This window comes from Mobula hypostoma, chromosome 1 (genome assembly GCF_963921235.1).
Source record: "Mobula hypostoma chromosome 1, sMobHyp1.1, whole genome shotgun sequence".
Lineage (NCBI taxonomy): Eukaryota > Metazoa > Chordata > Chondrichthyes > Myliobatiformes > Myliobatidae > Mobula > Mobula hypostoma.
This window is the reverse complement of record NC_086097.1, coordinates 33,772,535-33,795,671: the sequence shown is the minus strand read 5'-3', so window position 1 is coordinate 33,795,671 and position 23,137 is coordinate 33,772,535. Positions and strand designations below refer to the sequence as shown.

Sequence of the window (23,137 nt, the reverse complement as noted above, 5' to 3'; positions counted from 1 at the left end):
GAGCCATCAACAGTCCTCATATGACAAGCCTTTCAATCCAGGAATCACTTTTGTGTACCTTCTTTGAACCCTCTCCAACGTCAGTACATCTTTTCTTATATAAGGGGCCCAAAACTACTCACAGTACTCCAAGTGAAGCATCATTAGTGCTTTATAAAGCCTCAACATTACATCAACACACACAGAAAATGCTGGTGGAACACAGCAGGCCAGGCAGCATCTATAACAAGAGGTACAGTCGACGTTTCGAGTCGGGACCCTTCGTCAGGACTAACTGAAGGAAGAGTTAGTAAGAGATTTGAAAGTAGGAGGGGGAGGGGGAGATCCAAAATGATAGGAGAGGACACGAGGGGGAGGGAAGAAGCTAAGAGCTGGAAAGCTGGGGATACTAGACTGGAGAAGGGAGAGGATCATGGGATGGGAAGCCTGGGGAGAGAGAGAAGGGGGAGAGGAACCCAGAGGGTAGAGAGCAGGCAAGGAGTTATAGTGAGAGGGACAGAGGGAAAAAAAAGAGAGAGAGAAAAAAAAGGGGGGAAGAATAAAAATATATATTAAAAAATAAATAAGGGATGGGGTGTGAAGGGGAGGAGGAGCATTAACGGAAGTTAGGAGGCTACATCAGTTTGGAGGCTACCCAGATGGAATATAAGGTGTTGTTCCTCCAACCTGAGTGTGGCTTCATCTTTATAGTAGAAGAGGCCATGGATAGACATATCAGAATGGGAATGGGACGTGGAATTAAAATGTGTGGCCACTGGGAGATATTGCTTTCTCTGGCAGACAGAGCGTAGGTGTTCAGCAAAGCGGTATCCCAGTCTGCGTCGGGTCTCACCGATATATAGAAGGCCGCATCGGGAGCACTGGATGCATTATATCACCCCAGCCGACTCACAGGTGAAGTGTCACCTCACCTGGGACTGTCTGGGGCCCGGAATGGTGGTGAGGGAGGAAGTGTAAGGGCATGTGTAGCACTTGTTCCACTTACAAGGATAAGTGCCGGAAGGGAGATCGGTGGGAAGGGATGGGGGGGACGAATGGACAAGGGAGTTGTGTAGGGAGCGATCCCTGTGGAAAGCAGAAAGAGGAGGAGGGAAAGATGTGCTTAGTGGTGGGATCCTGTTGGAGGTGGCGGAAGTTACGGAGAATTATATGTTGGACCCAGAGGCTGGTGGGGTGGTAGATGAGGACAAGGGGAACTCTATTCCTAGTGGGGTGGCAGGAGGATGGAGTGAGAGCAGATGTGCATGAAATGGGGGAGATGCATTTGAGAGCAGAATTGATGGTGGAGGAAGGGAAGCCCCTTTCTTTAAAAAAGGAAGACACCTCCTTTGTCCTGGAATGAAAAGCCTCATCCTGAGAGCAGATGCGGCGGAGACGGAGGAATTGCGAGAAGGGGATGGCGTTTTTGCAAGAGACAGGGTGGGAAGAGGAATAGTCCAGGTAGCTGTGAGAGTCAGTAGGCTTATAGTAGACATCAGTGGATAAGCTGTCTCCAGAGACAGAGACAGAAAGATCAAGAAAGGGGAAGGAGGTGTCGGAAATGGACCAGGTAAACTTGAGGGCAGGGTGAAAGTTGGAGGCAAAGTTAATGAAGTCAATGAGCTCAGCATGTGTGCAGGAAGCAGCGCCAATGCAGTCATCGATGTAGCGAAGGAAAAGAGGGGGACAGATACCAGTATAGGCTTGGAACATGGATTGTTCCACAAAGCCAACAAAAAGGCAGGCATAGCTAGGACCCATACGGGTGCCCATAGCTACACCTTTAGTTTGGAGGAAGTGGGAGGAGCCAAAGGAGAAATTATTAAGAGTAAGGACTAATTCCGCTAGATGGAGCAGAGTGGTGGTAGAGGGGAACTGATTAGGTCTGGAATCCAAAAAGAAGCGGAGAGCTTTGAGACCTTCCTGATGGGGGATGGAAGTATATAGGGACTGGACATCCATGGTGAAAATAAAGTGGTGGGGCCCAGGGAACTTAAAATCATTGAAAAGATTCAGAGTGTGAGAAGTGTCACAAACATAGGTGGGAAGGGATTGAACAAGGGGGGATAAAACAGTGTTGAGGTATGCAGAAATAAGTTCGGTGGGGCAGGAGCAAGCTGAGACAATGGGTCTACCTGGGCAGGCAGGTTTGTGGATCTTGGGTAGGAGGTAGAAACGGGAAGTGCGGGGTGTGTGAACTATAAGGTTGGTAGCAGTGGATGGGAGATCCCCTGAGCGGATAAAGTTGGTGATGGTATGGGAGACAATGGCCTGGTGCTCCTTAGTGGGGTCATGATCAAGAGGTAAATAAGAGGAGGTATCCGCGAGTTGTCGCTGTGCCTCGGCAAGGTAGAGGTCAGTACGCCAGACTACAACAGCACCCCCTTATCAGTGGGTTTTATAGTAAGGTTAGGATTAGTGCGGAGGGTGGAGAGCAGAGTGTTCGGAAGGAGTAAGGTTGGAATGGGAACAAGGTGTGGTGAAGTCGAGACGGTTGATGTCCCGTCGGCAGTTAGCAATAAAGAGATCCAGAGCAGGCAGAAGACCAGAGTGGGGTGTCCATGAAGAGGAGGAGGGCTGAAGATGGGAGAAGGGCCTTGCTTTTATACATCCTTGCTTTTATATTCTAGTCTGCTCGAAATGAATGTTAACATCGCATTTGCCTTCCTCTATTGCATTTCCATGTACTTAACTACTTACAGAGCTTGGTTTGAATTTAATTACATTCAGTTTTTAAGTTGGACACAGGCTAGAGGACATTTCCATACTAGACAAGAAGTTGAAGGATTTTGCTCATCTGTGAAATGTCTATTTTTGCATTCCGTATGGAATTAATATACAGTCGTCTTCTGTGGTTGCTTTGAAAAGCTAATGGATGGTGCATGCAAATTCATGATTGTAGTTCCAGCTCAGATTATTGAAGTGTTAAAAATCCATATAGATCCATATCAGTAGAAATTTGTGGAAGTTCTCCTGAGCATAAGGGATGTGGGTTGCTTATTTGAGAGGCTGGTGACACTGAATAGACGGCCTAATGCACTAATCTGAACTAAACTCTGATTGCTTACAACAGATTGAAGGCATATCATTCAGCAGTTTATTTTTCAAATGTATCCAGCAACCTTTTTTTATGAGTTGCAAGCAATATTCTCCTGTATTTTGTCATAGTTGTACAACGAGACTTGACCATAGGATACTGAATAGAAGTGGAGCAGAGATTAACTCACAAAACCATTGCATAATGTATTCATTAAAAACAATTGCCCAATGCTCCCATTTTAAAACCAAATTAGTACTTGCAATTTACTACTTTGCATTGTATTTTGTATACCTAGGAATATAAAGTTATCACCTCAGTTAAATTACAATAGAGAAGTTGTAACAATGCCAAACATCCATCATCGAAGCGTTTTTTTCTTCTCTGGCTAATAATGGAACCATTCTACTAGTTGAGTGTGTGCAGGAGGGTTGCAGCAGCATCAATCTAATCTTTCATAAATATTATTAATAAGGAAGGACATCTTATAAATATTAATAATAAGAATTTAATAAGGACAGCAAAGATGAAAATTTACCTGTGATGTTCAGTGTGCAAAATCTTAGGCAATAAGGCTTCAAATTATCATCAATATGTAACAGGAGGAGGCAGTTATTTAAACTGATGTATTTATATCTAGAAGAATAAGGAAGTTTCATCACAGCAGGCTTTATAAAAACAGACCATGTGTTGACAATATGTGTCTGGATGTATCTCAAAACTCTGTTATTACATTTTAGAAAATATTACTGGTTCTCCTCACCAACAGCTAGAAAACTTACAAGCAGTTGCCAATTTCTACATTTCCATCTGTAGTGGCAACTAGACATTGTAACTGAAGATATAAACCTGCCTTAATCACAATTCCATGTTAAGAATAGATTAACTTTTTGTCTGTTACATGACGTGCTTACAGTCAGCAAAGGAAGCTGCAAGAATTAAGTTTTAGCGACCCCTTAATGGAAAGTGAGGCTGTGATGTCTGATATCCTACAGATAGTGTGTCTACTGACACACACTGCCTGTTCCCTTTTTTTCCTCCTTAGCCAGTCTCTTGGGGTGAAGGATGACTTGCTTCCACTCTGTTTCTGGGAAGCAGCAAAAGTGGGGAAGGCACTGCAGCACAGCTACCACAAGGTTTTGACAGGAATAAGCACTTGATCCAATGGCTAGGAGGTCCTAGACCAGATTTTACACGCAAACACACACACACACACACACACACACACACACACACACACACACACACACACACACAGTCCCAGCACACTTGATTTTGCCCACTCCCCCTCTTCCTTGCCCCCTCCCTTGTCCTCTACGCGGACCCCTCCTTGTTTTACATTCAAAATCAATTATTTAGTACTTAAAAAATAAATAACTTTAAGAATCTCCAAGCCTACAAAATCATTTTGCTATGCTACTGCGAAACATTAAGGAGCCCTTTCAAAGTGTTGAGAGTACATCTTTCTGTAACAAGCATAATTTCACACACACGAATGCATCTCAACCCAGAACATGAGCACGTATTTGTAACCTCTCAAACTTTATCAGATGATACTGGGGAGTAGGAGTTTTGCAAACTCCTTTCTTCCCACCTCCTGCATATCCCTGCATGCTAATCAACCTACTATATAGCTAGACTTCTCCCTGCCTTATGCTAGATTACAACATGCAACATTACTCTGTCTACAGACAGAGTTCCCAACTAAAAAAATGATTTTCATGAAATCACCACATTGCAGGGGCTTGGAGAAATGAATGTCCCCCACCTTTGATAGCTTAATGTATATTGAGGACATAGGTACACGAATACAAGTAAATATGTAACAAAATATATTGGAGTTTAATGCGTTGAGCAAAAAGCGGTCAAAATTAACGTCCAATACATTCCCTTATCAAAAGACAAGATGCAAGGACGGAGCATGACCATAACTCGCTAACAATAGTGAAATCGGTAAATGGATTTTTTTAGAGTGATCACAGAGTAGCTTTTAGGAAGGTCCACAGGCTAAAAACCTTGACTGAGCATCAGTATTTGTTGGACGTAGGCCATCACTACAGGTCAGAGAGATGCCTGATTTTCAATATCAAGCTGATTGAACAAACAATCACATTGTAGAATTATCACTGATTCAAAAGGAAAAGGCACAAAGTTAGACAATGTTTTAAACAGTTTTAAAATTAGAACATGCATACAATTTAGTTAGACGATAAAATTTCATTAAAATACAAAACAGTGGAAGGAGCAACAAACACTAATGCTGGAGGATCTCAGCAGGCCAGGCGGCATCTATGGAGGAGAACGTTTCAGGCCGAGTTCCTTCATCAGAACTGGGAAGTAAAGGGGGGTGAAGAAGAAGGTATAGGGAGGGGAATTAGAATAAGAAGATGGGGGAGTGAAGGGGAAGGAGTACAAGATGACAGGTGACAGGTGAAAACCAAGTGAGGGGGAAGGTAGGTGGGTGGGGTGGGAGGATGAAGTGAGAAGCTGGGAGGTGATAGGTGGAAAAGGTAAAGGGCTGAAGAAGAAGGAGAGGAGAGTGGACCATGGGAGAAAGGGAAGGTCGGGCACGAGAGGGAGGTGATAGTCAGGTGAGAGGAAGATGGGGGGAAAGAGGGGAGCCCAAATGAGGAAGTGGAAAAGAGAGAAGGGGAGGGGGAGAAACTTTTATTGAAAATCTGTTTTATCTTAACATACTTACCTGAGAGATACTACACATGTAAAATTAGATTGTTTGGACCGGGCTGTGTTTAGCATTACTTGCATGTGATGGGAATATGGATATTTTATTTGAAATAGTTTGTAAGTACATAAAATTTACCCCAGATCACAGAGATCTGCAAGTTATTCTGCAGAAAATCACAAAATAGTAAACCATATGGATATCCAGAGAATCAGTCTGAGCCCCTTCTGCATTCTCGCACATTGGTTATTTAGATACATAATTTATTTATATGTAAGTTATTAAACATATTGGAAGAACTACTACCTTTGATAGAAAATTCTAGATTGATAATGGCAGGTGCACATTTGAAAAAAGTGACAGTGACAAGGAGAAATCTTATTTAAGCAGGGTTATGCCACCAAACAGGAAGCTGAGAATGTGCATCTGCAGTGATTCCTGAAGCTTTAATGTTTGTGTGCAAAGAGCTTCCACAAGATGAGTCTAATGAGTATGAAGTACATCTGAGAGATGCTAGGATATTTTTGAACATTGGTCTGTCACTGAGAAACCTACTGACAGCTTTACAGGAGAATGGAAAACGCTAATTAATGTTCCAATTCTGTTTCTGTCTTTAGCAAAGTCACATGGTGCAGATGACTTCCTCCCTGTGTTAATGTATGTGTTGGCGAGAAGCAACCTGACGTCGCTTCTTCTGGATGTGGAATATATGATGGAGTTACTCGACCCTTCATTACACTTAGGAGAAGGTATGGGCGTACCTGTGTATAGAATGGTGTATAACACTGCAAGGTCGCTAATGGAAAATATAGATTAAGGAAATTGAACCTGTTTCTCGAATTCAATTCCAGTTTCCCTCTATAAGTGTATCTATTCTTGCTGTGTTTTCTTATTTTTTTCCTTAGGTGTGTGAAGAAACATCAGGCAATAAGTAAAGTTGACCAGCTTTTCAAAATTGCTTGTTTCTTGACAACGATTTTCAATTTCTTGCCACCAACAGTGGAGTTAGATCTATTTAAAGAACCCATACCTGAGCAGGAGCAGTGTGTGTGAGACCAGTGGTGCAGTTGCTAGGACACAATGTGTGACGATTCGTTCCCTGAGTTTCACTAGGCCTGCGAGGTCAATCAATTTCTTGCAACAGACCAGCCACATTCCTTCAGCTCCTGACTTTGCCTTATCATGTCACAGCTTCACTCTGGGCTGTAGGACTCAATGTCCCCCTCTGCTTGTTCATCAGCGTGAGTCAATTAAACAGGGGTAGGAGTGAGGGGGCATTCTTGCCAGCGTTCTGTCATTTTTTTTCTAAACAGCAAAAGTCTCCAGAAAGACTTCCCCTTCCTGGTGGGTGTGTAGTGTATGGAACTAGTGCTTAATGTGTGGTAGCAAAAAAGAATTAGATGCTTTCTTCCTTAAGGTGTAGGCAGCATTTATTCAATATTAGCCTAAACTAATGTTAGATATGCAAACGACTGGATTCAGTTACAAATGGCGTGAGCACTGACATGATGGTAATCAGGTTAGACGTAGAACTTCATGAGCATTCTGCACAAGTTAACAGTTTAAGATGCAACACAATCCTAGGGACTGTTTTCCAAAACTATCCAATATAGCCACATGGAGCACCAGAAATATAAAGCAGGTAATTGTAGATAAGATGGGAAACAAACTAGCTTTCAGAGATCCTAGAAAATTTAATTAAAACATCCAGTGTGTGCACACATACAAAGAGCTAATTAGAGCCAAGCCTTCACAAAATTAATTAATGCCTGTAATACTGTTGACTTGGAATAACATAACCTAATTGCAACTCGCTGTTTTGTATACAATGCATCCCAAGTGGTAAGTAACACAATTACTCCATGCAGCAGTTAATTGTACATAATTGGTGGGAGTTGATGGACTTTGCTGTGTTCCAGGGTATTATTATTTGACGACAACCTACGGCGCCTTAGAACATATCAAACATTTTGATAAGCAGACTGTCACTCGCCAACTCAGCCACGAGGTCCAGGATTCGATCCATCAGTGGGAAAGGAGGAGGACTCTGAACTTGAAGCAAGTGCCAAGGTCTTCGGTGCAGGTCAGTGGCATAGTGTGCATAAGCAACTCAATTCTTACACCAAGATAACTTGTACAGCTTTTCCATTAAGTTCAAACACGTCACAAAGTTTTAGGTGAGCAGGGAAATAAACAATATGACATCAAGGTTAGAAATAACTTTACTATACCTTTTCAAATCTGACTCTTTATAATAGGTGGGGTTTACAATTATGTTATAACATTATGATGGGTATAGATAGGGCAGACTGCAGGAAACATTGCCCCTCATCAGAGGCAGATAAAAACAGAGGACACGGATTTAGAGGGGATCATTTCTCACCCAGAGAGCAGTGAGTACCTGGAACACAGTAACAGAGAGAGTGGTGAAAGGAGAGTCACTAGCAGCATTGAAGAAGTGTGCAGACAAACTCTTAAATTGCCCAGGAAGGGAAGGCTCCGGTCAAAGCGCAAGGAGATGGGATTAATGCAGACGTGTGCTCACTGGCCAGTATGGACATGGTGGTCTGAGCGTCCTGCTTCCGTGCTGTGTGATTCTATCCCAAAGACATGTGGCTCGGTGGGTTCGCTGACGGTTACGGTTCTAAATTGCACCCCCTCTGCTCGCTGTGCGTGGGCGCGGGGCAGTTGATGGGCACGTAGAGAGGAGTGAAACCGGCTGGGGTAGGATTGGTGTGACGGACAGCGGGCTGAAGGGCACGTTTGCTCACTCCCGCCTCCCCAAACACGGATAAACAACTTTTAATCCCAACCACTAGCTGTGAAGTGCTTGTAACCTGGGGAGGAGCTGCATACATATAGGAACAAATTACAGGGTCATGAGCCAAATGCAGGCAAGCAAGGACATCTCGTTCAGCATGGACCAGTTGGGCCAAAAGGCCTGTTTCCATGGTGCATAGCTCTCTTTGATCACCTTCTCACACAAAGATTAACTCCCGTCCACACTAAATCTCACTGTGATGGCAAATAATATTGTAAACAAAATCCCTTTAAAGTACACCTTCTTCAAATTAAAATGTACTGAACTGATCACCACCTGCTTTCTATTGTACCAAGTAGTATATTGAAACAAGTTTGGTTTTCTTCTTCCCCAATAAGGCCAAATCAGCATTTAAAGAATGAAGATCAAAAAGTCCGACTGTTTGCATAAACAGTTAAATGGGAGTGTCAGCTAAAATGCATCTTGAGAGGAAACAGCTCCAATTACTTCATGGTTTCCAGCCACAGCACAAACTGAAGTGAAAAGAAACCTTAGTGAGCAAAGCAAATGTTAGTTCTGCATAAACACATTTAGACTCAAAGAGCGTAATTCCCATGTGATCATAACAAGCACAAACCAGAGTAGGCTGTCCAGCACCGAGAGTCTGCACCAGAATTCAATAATGTCATGGGTGATCTCCAAAACCTAACCCTGTGCATCATATCTATGTTCACGATGCACAGATTTACAAAGTCCAAAAGTAAATCAGGCACAGCCTTCAATATCTGAAGCAATCAGCACCCAAAGCTTATTGGGGTAAAGGATTTCAAAGATTTACAACCCTGTAATTTAAAAAAAAAACTCCTCATCTTAGTCTTAAATGATCAATACATGTCCTAAGGCAGTGGTTCTCTTGCCTATGGAAACAACCTCTCAACTGGTAAGTCCCTTTCAGGATCTTGGTGGTGACTTTGTTGTTGGCGCTGGGATCACTTCCCCTTCTCCTAAATGACTCATAGGGAAATCACAATCTGCTGGGATTCATAATGTCAAAAGCAAATGGAATTGTAAATCAGGTATGTCTTGAGATCCTGATACAATAAAAGTAGAACACATTGTACCTGTTAGCTCTAAGTTGGACCACTTCAGACCCTACCTGCCTAACATAGATGGGAAGGGAAAGGAAGGGCAATTTGACCCAGTAGTGCTTTGTATATCCTACAATGAGGGAAAGAAAACATTTGTATTCCACTTTTCCTGTCCTTTCTAAACTTTTGAGGTGCAGCCTCTTTACAACCAAGTAATCCAGTTAACATTATGATTATTAATAATTTGTGTCTTAAAAGCATCAGCAAAAAATGTCAGCTGTTGAATTCCAGCAGCAACCTGACAGGTCTGGGTTGGGATCTCTTGACGAGCTTGGGGGCATTGAATACATTTCTGAAACTTCAATATGGAGTCATGGAGTCACAGAGTCAGGCAGCCAAATCCATGCCAAACTTTTACACTGATTGTTTATCACTCTTATTGCATATTGATGAAAGGCAAAACTAAGAACATAGAACATAGAACAGTGAAGCAAAATATGGACCCTTCCGCTACAATTGTGTGCCGACCTTTCAACCTACTCTAAGGTCAATCTAACCCTTCCCTCTCACACAGCCCTCCAGTTTTCTTTTATCTGAGAGTCTCTTCACAGTCCCTAATGTATCTTCCTCTGCCAAAGAGGGGATCTTCAGCTGTACTTCTGGACACATCCACAGGGATGGGGCCAAGTTTCAGCCCATGGGACAAGTAGAAATTCATGTGAAAGATGGGCTAAATTTTGTGCCTGTCAGTCCAAGTAGCTGAGATCTCTATGGACAGCGGGGTGGGGGAGAAACATGTTGTTCTGCTAGAGAGAGACAGTCAGAAAGCTCAGAGGTCAATACATGAAGGAAAACGTGGTGTGATCTTGTGGTTCCCTCAGATCCCTGTCAACCATCACAGAGGATCACAATGTTATCCATTTCCATTTTCCAAGAACCTCATAAATCAGGAGAGGAAGGCAGGGTTCTGACAGACTCATTTTGCCACCACAGGCTAAACGGCAGCCACTGCAGGGGAAGATCCACCTTCACCCTTCTGGGAAAGGCCAAGGACAGTGCAGTTATGAGACCATAAGACATAGGAGCAGAATTAGGCCATCTGGCCCGTCGAGTCTGCTCCGCCGTTCAATCATGGCTGATCCTTTTTTTTCTTCTCCTCAACCCCAGTTCCCGAACTTCTCCCCGTAACCTTTGATGCCAAGTCCGATCAAGAACCTATCAATTTCTGCCTTAAATACATCGAACGGCCTGGCCTCCACAGCTGCATGTGGCAACAAATTCCACAAATTCACCACCCTTTGGTTGAAGAAATTTCTCCGCATCTCTGTTTTGAAAGGGTGCCCCTCTATCCTGAGGCTGTACCCTCTTGTCCTAGATTCTCCCACCATGGGAAACGTCCTTTCCACATCTACTCTGTCTAGAACTTTCAACATTCGAAAGGTTTCAATGACATCCCCTCATCCTTCTGAATTCCAGCGAGTACAGACCCAGAGCCATCAAACATTCCTCATATGCTAACCCTTTCATTCCTGGAATCATCCTGGTGAACCTCCTCTGGATCCTCTCCAATGCCAGCACATCTTTTCTAAGATAAGAGGTCCAAAACCATTCACAATACTCAAGGTGAGGCCTCACAAGTGCCTTATAAAGCCACAGCATCACATCCTTGTTCTTGTATTCTAGTTGAACCAGGGGCCTGTCGCATTGGCTTTCTCCTCCATTCCCTGAGCATTCTTCAATGGTGATATTCTCTCCTTTGGCACCAGGCCTTATGGAGTTAAGTCTGAAGTCACTGGCAGCCTTGTGCACATCTGTAAGCTATAAAGTGTATGCAGTAATGAAACACTGCTTGAAATTTGAGCTTGAATCAGCTTAATCACAAGAATATGCTGAGTGCAATCATATTCTAAGGTCTGAATCCTGAACTCACTGAGGAATTGGAAAATAAATGCGGCTGATTATGTCAAGAGACTCCCTGTAGGAGCAGTGATCATGTGACTAGCCTGCTCTGCCAAGCCAACAATAGCCAGATGATTTGCAACATAATATGAGCAAGTATTTCCATATTTATTGCCCATCTTCATTATCAAGTTATCATCTGCATGGAAAGATCTTCCAACTCAATTCATGTTTGTGCTTTTTTTGCACTTTAGTGTATACAAATAGAGTAATTGAATCATTGAACACTACACCACAGAAACAAGCCCTTCAGCCCATCTAGTCCATGCCAAACTATTATTCTGCCTAGTTCCATTGAACTGCACCCAGACCATTGGACTCCATACCCCTCCTATCCATGTACCTATCCAAATTTCCCTGAAATATTGAAATCAAACCTGCATCCAGCACTTCTGCTGGCACCTCATTCCACACCCTCACCACCCTCAGAGTGAAGAAGTTCCCCCTCCTGTTCCCCTTAAATACTTCGCCCTTCGCCCTTAACCTATGACCTCGAGTTCTACTCTCACCCAGCCTCAGTGGCAAAACACTGCTTGCATTTACCGTCTCTACCACTTGTAATTTTGTATGCCTCAATCAAATCTCCCCTCATTCTCCTGCGTATCCTTAAACATTGTTCAAGATCCAGAGGGAATAAAGGACTGTTCTCAAACTGGATGCAGTTCTGATATGACTTCATAGATCTCACAGCGTTCTTTGATTAAGGAAACTGTAACATTGAAGTGAATGTAATGGAATTTGTCATGTATGAGTTGATCAGGATCCAAGATTTAGATAATGCATTCTTTTATGCTTTCACCCTCTTCCAATTAGCCTCACATTCAATACTACTGGTGTAAAAGGACAATTCACCTGAGACAAAGGATACCAGCCTCGAGTGAGCACCAAAAGATGGTGACTTGACTGAGCAGTAGATATCTGAATTGCAGAGAATTAGCTGAGTTAAGAAAAGAATCCAGTGGTGCTGTGGTCTGACCTCCCGATCTCTAGATTACACAGGAAGCCCCAAGCTTAGACAAACCTTGATGACAGTTTTTTTGAATCAGTACTGATCTTGACAGGAAGTTAACATTTGTTTATGAAACAGCCCTTTTCTGGCAAGCATCCAGTATAGAAAACAGCTGAAATTCATCAGCAGGCGGAGGACAAGACATTTGAACTGCTCTTGTGTATGTGAACAACAACATTAGATTTAAGAAGTTAAAGCAATCAGACAGTTGACCTGGGGAGCCTACCAGAGAAAATTCTGATTTGGACTATTTCAGTTAGAACAAGAATGCAATTAATAATGGGGTTGATGTAAAAGGATTTTTAATACTGGGCACAGACTTGGTGGGTTGAAATGTCTGTTTCTGTGTTGTAGCGCTCACTAGTGATTTGGTTGTCAAGACTACCTGTGAACAGTAATGGCGGGTAGGTTCGCCCCCATGAAAATGTTGCCCCCTCTACACCTCACATAGTTGAAGTAAGGAATGCTCACATGTCATTTCCAGCTGAACAGAAATAATGAAATCATTTAAGAAACATCTGAGTTTTTAATATGGAAACTTTGGTGTGGGGCTTCTGAGAATTGTAACTGGAGAACTTTGCAAGCTTTATGTGCAATTAATCGCTGTCTCCAACAGTTTATCGTTTCAGAAGCTCCACAGGAAGGTTGCATCCTGAGAAGATGGGGCAGTGTTTTTGGGAACCCAGGCAGAATCAGAATCAGGTTTATTATCACTGTCTCATACAACATGAAATGTGTTCTTTAGTGGCAGCAGCACAGTACAAAGACAAAATTACTATAATTTGAAACATAAATAGGCAGTGCAAACATAGAAGCAGTATAAGTTGAGTATCCCTTATCCGAAATTCCTAAGTCTGAAAACCTCCAAAAGCCGAAATTATTTTTGAGCATTGACATGACGTCGCAAATGGAAGATTCCCAAGCAATGCCCAGGTCTCTGTGCAGCACAGACAGTTCTGAGAAGTGACCTCACACATGTAATGAACAGAAGTTAATGACAAATAGAAAAACACAGCATAAAGTGAAAAAATGAAGATCTCATATCTGTATGGAAAGAGTGGATTCGTCAACGTTAGAACGAACACATGCTTCTTAACGCCATGCTAATTGTGAAATAAACAAAGATCTATCACAATGGACTAAAATTGAAGGCAATTGTGAGAATTCAGCTGGCTGGTTACAGAAACTTAAGAAAAGGCACGGCATTAACTTTTTAAAGATAAAAATAATTTGAAGATAAAGAATCTACTGATCATGGAACAGCAGAGAAATTCATTGATAAATTTGCAAAGATTATTGCTGATGAAAATCTAACACCAGAACAAGCTTACAATGCTAATTTTTTTCTACTTTCCATAAAACCTGAAAAAAGTAAAATAAAAATACAGTGTACTGTGTGACCTTTTAATCAAAACACAGCATTGTAGGTGGAGTAGGTCTGATTCAGGTATTCTCCTGATGCTGCTTTTGTTACCCTGCACACATTATATTTTCATTATATTAATGGTATGTAATAATTTTTACTGATTAGTACATGTTTGTGATGAACAGTGTAAGACAAGGACTGCTTACTGGTAGCACATGAGTTCAGAGTCAGAAATGATGGCGATCCCAAGCTATCTTATTATACATTCCAAAATCCCAAAAAATCTGAAAGCTGAAACACTTCTGGCTCCAACCATCTTGGATAAAGCATACTCAACTTGTAATAGAATATTTAAATATTCCAAAATAGAGCTGCTGTCATGAAGAGGGAAATGCCAGTGAGCAGTCACAAAGTTACAGAATCATACAGCACAGAAATGGGCCCTTCAGCCCATCAAGTCTGTGCTAACCATTCAGACTAATTTTACATTAATCCAAGTTTTAATTCTCTCCACGTTCCCAGCAGCTTCCCCCAGAGTCTACATTCAGTGACAAACTAGAGACAACTTACAGTGGCAGTCAACCTGCACACCTTTGGGATGGGGGAGAGAAACAAGCCCCTGGAGGGAACTCGCGTGGTCAGAGGGAGCACATGCAAACTGCACACAAGCGGGGCCTGAGGTCAGGATTCAATCCTGTGGCTGGTGCTGTGAAGCAAAGGCTTCATGACCTTTTCCAGCTATCACCTTCCAGCTTCTCACTTCATCCTCCCTCCCCCACCTACCCATTTCCCCCCTCACCATCATCTGCCAGCTGGTACTCCTTCTCCATACCCCCCCACACCTTCTTATTATGGCTCACCCCCCCCTTCTAGTCTCCAGTCCTGATGAAGTGTCTCAGCCTGAAACGTCAACTGTTTATTCCCCTCCATAGATGCAGCCTGACCTGCTGAGTTCCTGCAGCATTTTGTGTGTGTTGCTCTACCGACTCTGCCAGCGCAGTTACAGTGTGTTGAATTTTTATTTCATGTGTCCAGTTTTTATAAATATTCATGTTGTCTTCTTGAATCAAGTCCTAAAAATGTTTAATTTTCCAAAATAATGTGAAACGTATTTCGGTGACTCTTTTTTTACAAGACAACAGCCATATTACACACATGTGAGATTCCATCATTTGTAAGGGATCTCCCATGTTTCCAGCATTTGGCCGTGTAATCTTACAAGGGATGAACTCTTGGGCCCATAGATCGCAGCTTTGGCAGATGCTGGAAATCCAGAGTAACACACACAAAATGTTGTAGGAACTCAGCAGGTCAGGCAGCATCTATGGAAAGGAATAAAGAGCCAATGTTTCAGGCCAAGATACTTCACCAGGCTTTGCGATCATACCTCGACTCCATCCTGTCCCCCTGGGTTCAGTCCCTTCCAGCCTACGTCTGTGACACTTCTTCTGCTCTGGATGTTCTCAGTAACTTTCACTACCCTGGCCCAGACTGCCTCATTTTCACCATGGATGTCGAGTCCCTATACACTTCCATCCCCCATCAAAAAGACCTTAAAGCTCTCCGCTTCTTTCTCAATAAAAGGCCCAACCAGCTTCCCTCCACTACCACCCTCGTCTGCCTGGCAGAACTAGTCCTCGCCCTCAACAACTTCTCCTTTTGCTCCTCCTGCTTTCCAGGACATCGGGTTTCCCTCCTTCTTCAAAGAATGGAGTTCCCCTTCCTCCACCATTGATGTTGCCCTTACCTGCATTTCCTCCATTTCCCAAATATCCCGCCACCTCAATGGTCCTTACCTACCACCCCATGAGCTTCTGCATCCAACACGTCATTCCCTGCAACTCCCGCCATCTCCGAAGGGATCCTATTATTAAACCAACCCTTACCTCCCCTCACTCCGCTTTCGGCAGTGATCACTCCCTCCGTGACTCCCTTGCCCATTCATCCTTCCCCACTGATCTCCCTCCGGGCACTTGCCCCTGCAAGCAGACAAAGTGCGACACCCGCCCGTACGCCTCCTCCCTCATCTCCATTCAGGACCCGAAACGGTCCTTCCGGGTGAGGCAACACTTCATCTGAGAATCTGCTGAGGTCGTCTGGTGTGCCTGGTGCTCCCGGTACAACCTCCTCTGCGGTGGTGAATCCGTTGTAAATTGGGGGACCGCTTTGTTGGGCACCTGCACTCCATCCGCCAGACATCTTAATTCTGATTCCCATTCCCAATCCCATTCCAACCTGTTGATCTGAGGCCACACCCTCAGGGTGGAGGAGCCAACACCTTATGTTCCATCTGAGTAGCCTCCAAACCTAAGGCATGAAAATCGATTTCTCCTTCCAGTAAAAAACTTCTCTCCCCCTCCCTTCTTCTTTAATTCCCTTCCCCGGATGCTTATCTCTTCTCACCTACCCAATTCCTCCCCCTGGGTCTCCACTCCTATCAGATTACTTCTTCTCCATCCCTTTAACTTTCTTTTGCACCTGGCTTCACCTATCACATTCTAGCTATCCTCCTTCCCTCCCACCCCCCCCCTTTAATTCTGCTGCCTTTCCCCTTCCTCTTCAGTCCTGAAGAAGGGTCTCAGCCCAAAACGTTGACTCTTTATTCATTTCCATAGATGCTGCCTGACCTGCCGAGTTCCTCCAGCATTTTGGCGGTGTTGCTTTGGATCTCCAGACTTTCTCGTGTGTTTTTTTCTACTATCAGTGGTTAGTTAATTGAGAGCAGAAAATACAGGAGCTGGACCGGAGAGATAACGAGCTCTGTCAGAATTCCCATTCCTCCAATAACAATGCTAGCAGCAGGGCATTAATAACCCTAAAAAAAACTGACACCTTTTGGGGAAAATGTAATTGTAAATAAAAATTTAATATTTAATAAATAAATAATGATTGAATTCCTTCGTTCGAAAGAAATGGCAGGCTGTGATTACAGTATCTAGCGCCCTCTACTGGTAATGATAAATGCAGTTTACGTCTGTTGCCTTTTCATTCCATTTCAATCTGTTTCTTACGCATTTTGCAGGATTTCCTGAGCGTGTGCTTCTTAGAGTATGGGTGCAACATCAAAACATTTGCCATAAACCCGGAGACAACTGCAGAGAAGCTGTCCAAACAGTGTGCTGAGAAGTTTGGAGTCTCAGAATCCGAGGACTACTGCGTGCACCTTGTAGTGGAGGAGAGGAGCATGCAACTGGCTGCTAACGCAGTCCCTCACCATCTCAAGTCCATCCTTCGGAAGATGCAGCCACAAAAAGACCATTACTTCATATACAAGCAGGCAAATCAGGCAGAAGAGCCTGAAAACCCACCCATAAAGGACCTCCCATCCTTCTGATTTCTCTTTCGCTGACAATTGACCATGGTTTCTTCCTTCCACACATCACAAGAAAAATAAAACCGGAGGCTGGAAATCTGAAAGGGGATCAACAAATGCTCCTAGTTCAGCAAGCACCTGAAGGGAAAATGTGAAAGCACATTTCAGTTTTGATTTTCACCGGAACTTCCATATATTCGCCTCCTTGTTAGTGTAGGGCTGACCATTTCGGTTTTCAATATCCTGGACTATTTCTAAATCAAGTTTATTTATACATTTTATAACCAATGTAAATACAATCTTATTTCTCTTTGTATCTGTACTTTGGTCTTAACACCATTATTATAAATGGAAACTTGCAAAAGGGATCTTTGGAACATTTGTCAGATTTGAATGTATCAAGACATATTGAAATTACAGAGTAAATTCCCAACAGTTTAGATCTTGTTTTATGGTTTCATGAAGTATTGTGGTCCCAACCAGCATGGAAAATGACAAATGGAACAAGATAGCTTTCTGGGGCTTTCGAGGATGCCCATCCCTAGTTAGAAGAGAATGGACATACAGTAAGGAGTAATGGACTAGCCTCACACTGAAGGCACAGACAGGACATTGGTTTGTGAGCCTATGATAATCTTACAACAGCTGCATATCTTTAAATTGAACAGGAGGGTGAGATAAAGACAGGGCAAGAGAATCCAACAATAGCAACATCTAGCAGAGTTAACTAAACGAAAATATTAAGACAGGTTGGTCGGAGGTCTAGGTCATTAGAAGTGGAGAAGAGGTTTTATGATGCAGAACAGAGGGAGGGGGAAGAAAGAACAAAAAAGGTCTCTGATAGGGGAACTCAGAAGAGATTAAATAATTCCAGTTCTGATCCAAACCTGCTGAATATTTTCTCTATATTATTTGAGTTTAAATGACAAATAGAAATGAAAGTGGGAGGGAGATAGTGGGAACAAAAGGTCACCTTGGAGGATATGTAAATAAAGGGTAATCACTACTCAAAATTACAAAACCATTCTTAGGCCATAAAACCATAAGACATGGGAGCAGAATTAGGCCATTCAGCCCTTTGAGTCTGCTCCTCTATTCTGTTATGGCTGATTTATTATCCCTCTCAATCCCATTTTCCTACCTTCTCCATATATTGTTTGACGCCCTGATGAATCAAGAACCTATCAACCTCCTGTCATGGCCTGGATTGGGGTCCCTTTAAATTTACCTTGTTTATGTTACCATCCAGACCGTTGATTCCCTGTTTTCCCGTGTCCCTCGGCTTTGGTGATTAGAGGCAATTAACGTTCGGCTGAACCGGTAGTTTATAGTCTCCGGCTTTCAGCCGTTTGGCACGGGTGCCTCTGAAAAGTCATCAAAGGTACGGTGCGCTGATGTCATCTGGCCGGAGCAAGCTTAGTCTCTGCCGAAGCGAGTGCCAGTAATTCGCCCTTCCTCACCAGAGCAACCCTGTCCAGTTACCTCGCCAAAGCAAGTCTGCAAAGTTTCCTCATCAAGGTGGGTCCGTCAGTTAACCCGCCGGAGAGAATCAGGAGCCGCTGTCTACTGTTCCTGGGCCGAGTCTAGAGCTCGCCACTACCCAGAGGTTCCAAGTACCACGTCCTGGCTCCGGTGGCATCCAAGTACCACGACCAAGTCCAAGTCCTGGCCCTGGCGGCATCCGAGTACCAAGTCGTCCTGGCCCTGGCGGCATCCGAGTACCTAGTCAAGTCCTGGCCCTGGCGGTCTGTGATTCCTGTCCTACCCCCCTGTCTGAATCCCTTCTCTTCCCCTCTCACCTCTAGCCCTCGTCTGTAGCCCTCGCCTGCACCTCGGTCTTGTTCTATCGCTGGAGCTAGATGGGAACTGTGTTGTTCTTTGGTGTTGGTCTTGTCTTGTCCTCGCCTCCGTGGGGTAAGTCAGGCCATCTTGCCATTGCCCCGCAGGGGTCATGAGTCCCGGCCCTATGTCCTGTTTCCAAGGAGGGGTCCCGACTCTGTGTTCTGTGTATGTGTCCATGGTTCCATGTATCTGCTCTCCTGAGACCAAGGCTCTATTCTTCCATGTTCCTTCTCTCCCTAGCCCATGTCATGTCCATGCCTGGTTCTGGAGTCCAAGCCCGAGGCAAGACCTAGGTACTGGGTCCTTGCCCAGTCTCTGGCTCGGAGTCCATACCGTAACCTCACAAGATGTGTCTTGCATTTGGGTCCACCCTTGCTCCCAATGCCCCCGCCATTGTGACACCTCCACTTTAAGTACACCCAATAACCTGGCCTCCACAGCCAACTGTGGCAAGGAATTCCACAGCTTCACCACCTTCTGGCTGAAGAAACTCCTCTCCATCTCTGTTCTAAATGGACGTCCCTCTATTCTGAGGCTGTGACTTCTGGTCCTAGACTCCTACAGTTCTTCGTCTTTCTCTCTAAGTTCTTTGCCTTGCTTAGCTGTAGACCAAGAATTACAAAGGTAATCCAAGGTTGTTAAATCAAATAGAGAGTTAATGCAAATCGTTCAGTCTTTATTTCTCATTAGTAGAGCACAGGGTATTGTATAAAGGCAGCAACAGTGACAGGAAAACATTGCAGTATATTGCAATGCCCAAAATGCTAACAAAAGAAGTGATAATTATATTCACTCTGTTAATAAGAATGGCCTTAATTCTGCTCAACATGCCCTAAAATAGTGAAACTATGCCCTCTGCACAATCTCAGTCGGCTTGTTAAACAAAGGTTGGTTATTGTTCCCTGGGATCTGAATGACCAATTCAGAATTAGAATCAGGTTTAATATCACGGGCATGTGTCAAGAAATTTGTTAACTTTACGGCAGCAGTACAATGAAATACATAATAAATAAATATAGAGAAAAAAAGAATTACAGTAAGTATATATATGCAATTCACACAAAAATGCTGGAGGAACTCAGCAGGCCTGAGTTTCTGTGTCTGTTGCTTGGATTTCCAGCATCCACAGATTTTCTCTTGTTTGTATATGCAGTTCAGCTCTCTCCTACTTATGGCAATGAGAAAGCCCAGAGCAAGTGTACTTTCCCCTCAATCGAGCAGTCCATTGTCCAACTGGTTGGTGTACACTAAATTGTCAGTATTCACTGATCTAGTATCCACGGATCTGCATTCTCAGCCATATATTCTGAAGACCACTGATAAAGCATCACTTGTTCCTCTGAAAGGTTCTCCCTGGTGCTTGGTGAATAGAGACAGATTCCATCACAAGAGATAGATTGCATTTGAAGTCCTATGCTGACAACAAGCAAATATAAAAAGTCAGTGCCTGGCTGAAGACTCAATCAGAGTGAGAACATCAGGAGTCAGGAAGATGGGTGGGTTAGCAGCCAGAATGAGGGTCTGAAGTGTGCGCTAAACGGATAGCTGGAAATGGAGTGAGGTTGGGGGCTGGGATCATCACAGATCAGGAGCTTAGGTTGATTTGCCAGGATGGGGTCTGGAATTGCTTGTATGATTCCGCTTGTTTTGATCATTTTGCACTCAATCAATTACTGAATCTTCAGCTCCTTCAAGGACGTGTATCAATGCACATGAACGCATCCGACCTGGATTTGTCACAGCTTGGTAGGGTGACTGCTGTGCATCTGCCCACAAGAAACGGCAGAGAGTCCGGACACAACTCAGCACATCACGGAGACAAGCCTCCCCTCAACAGACCCTGTCTATATCTCTCACTGCCTCAGTAAAGAAACCAGCATAGTCAAAGTCCTCGCCCACCCCAGACATTCTCTCTTCTCCTCTTGGGTAGAAGATACAACAGCCTGAAAGCATTAGGGTCCAGACAGCTTCTATCGGCTCTTGTACTGAATAGTTCCCTAGAATGATAAACTGGATTCTTGGCCACGTCATGACCTTGCACCTGATTGTCTACCTACACTGCTCTTTATCTGTAGCTGTTACACTTTGTTCTGCATTTGTTACTGTTTTATTTTGTTCCACCGCTGTGCACCACATCTTAAATTAATCAGTACAAACAGTGTGCAAGATAAGCTTCTCACTGTACATGTGACAGTAATAAACCAATTCCAAGTCCAATAATCATCTGTTCTTAACCTTGTACTCAAAGCCCTTGTGATATCACTTGCCTTACAAAATGCCTGCTGTATTTGCCTGTCAGTTTTCATTGTCTTTTGTACCAGAACATGCAGGTCCCTCACAACATTACAATTTCCTAATCTAGACACTAGAATACTACAGCACAGTACAGACCCTCTGGCCCTCGATGTTGTGCCGACCCATATATTCTTTAATAAAAAGTACTAAACCCACACTACCCCGTAACCCTCTATTTTTCTTTCATCCATGTGCCTGTCCAAGAGGCTCTTAAATACCCCTAATGTTTTAGCCTCCAACACCATCCCTGGCAAGTCATTCCAGGCACCCACAACCCTCTGTGTAAAAAACTTACCCCTGATGTCTCCCCTAACCCCGCTCTCTCTGAACATCCCAACCCCCCTCTCCCTCCTGAAACCTCCCACCTTTACCCTCCTCTGACCCAGCCCCAACCCTTGCTGTGTCTTCACCATCCCCTCTGACCTTCCCCTCTCTGAGGCTGAACGTTCTGTGCTGAGCAAGGGCCTCACTTTTGCCCCCCTCCGTCCACACCTCAGAGAGTTCCGTGCCCGCCATGACGCTGAACTCTTCTTCCGTCGCCTACGTCTCCGAGCCTACTTCTTTGGCAAGGATTCCCCTCTCCCTACTGATGACCCCTTCTCCCGTCTCTAACCCTCCTCCTCCTCCTGGACATCCCGCCCAGGCCTTCTACCTGCACTCGATCTTTTTATCTCCAACTGTCGCCGAGACATCAACCGTCTCAACTTCACCACTCCTATCTCCTGTTCCAACCTCACTCCCTCTGAACGCACTGCCCTCCACTCTCTCCACACTAATCCCATCCTCACCATCAAACCCGCCGACAAAGGTGGTGCTGTAGTAGTCTGGCGGACGGACCTCTACCTCACTGAGGCCAAACGGCAGCTCTCTGACACCGCCTCTTACTTACCCTGGAACAGGACCCCACCAAAAAACATCAAACCATTGTCTCCCGCACCATCACCGCCCTTATCAACTCCGGAGACCTTCCATCCTCAGCCGCTAAACTCATTATTCCCACACCCCGTACCGCTCGGATTTACCTCCTCCCCAAAATCCACAAGCCTGACTGTCCCAGTAGACCCATAGTTTCTGCCTGCTCCTGTCCCACTGAACTTGTATCTGCCTACCTGGACTCCATTTTGTCACCCATAGTTCAGTCTCTCCCCACCTACATCCAGGATACATCCCATGCCCTCCACCTCTTCAATAACTTCCAGTTCCCCGGTCCCAACTGCTTCATTTTCACGACGGATGTCCAATCCCTATACACCTCCATTCCCCATGAAGAAGGCCTCAAAGCCCTCCGCTACTTTCTGGCTAATAGACCTCACCAATTCCCCACCACCACTACCCTCCGGTTGGCGGAACTGGTTCTCACTCAATAACTTCTCTTTCGGCGATTCCCACTTTCTTCAGACCAGCGGTGTAGCTATGGGAACTCACATGGGCCCCAGCTATGCCTGCCTCTTCATTGGTTATGTGGAACAGTCGGTGCTCCAAACCTATTCTGGTACTGCTCCCCAACTTTTCCTTCGGTACATTGACGACTACATTGGTGCTGCTTCCTGCAACCATGCTGAGCTCGTCAATTTCATCAACTTTACTTCTAACTTCCACCCAGCCCTCAAATTCACTTGGTCTATCTTGGACACTTCTCTCCCCTTTCTCAATCTCTCGGTCTCCATCTCTGGAGACAGACTGCCACTGACATCTTCTACAAGCCCACTGACTCTCATAACTACCTCGACTATACCTCTTCCCACCCCGCCACATTCAAAAGTGCTATTCCCTATTCCCAGTTCATCCATCTCCGCCACATCTGC

The 23,137-nt window shown here is 44.2% G+C and overlaps 1 protein-coding gene across 1 annotated transcript in view; it reads left to right on the top strand.

Annotated features, from left to right (window-relative positions):
• The window catches only part of rin3 (Ras and Rab interactor 3), a 117,104-nt gene extending 99,465 nt beyond the window's left edge, over window positions 1–17,639 (top strand). The window contains exons 8-10 of the mRNA XM_063046144.1: window positions 6,317–6,448; window positions 7,619–7,782; window positions 16,905–17,639. Of these exons, the coding sequence (XP_062902214.1) occupies window positions 6,317–6,448; window positions 7,619–7,782; window positions 16,905–17,216 (608 nt within the window). The 3' untranslated portion in view covers window positions 17,217–17,639. The remainder of the gene's footprint in view (window positions 1–6,316; window positions 6,449–7,618; window positions 7,783–16,904) is intronic.
• Window positions 17,640–23,137: the final 5,498 nt, after the last annotated feature.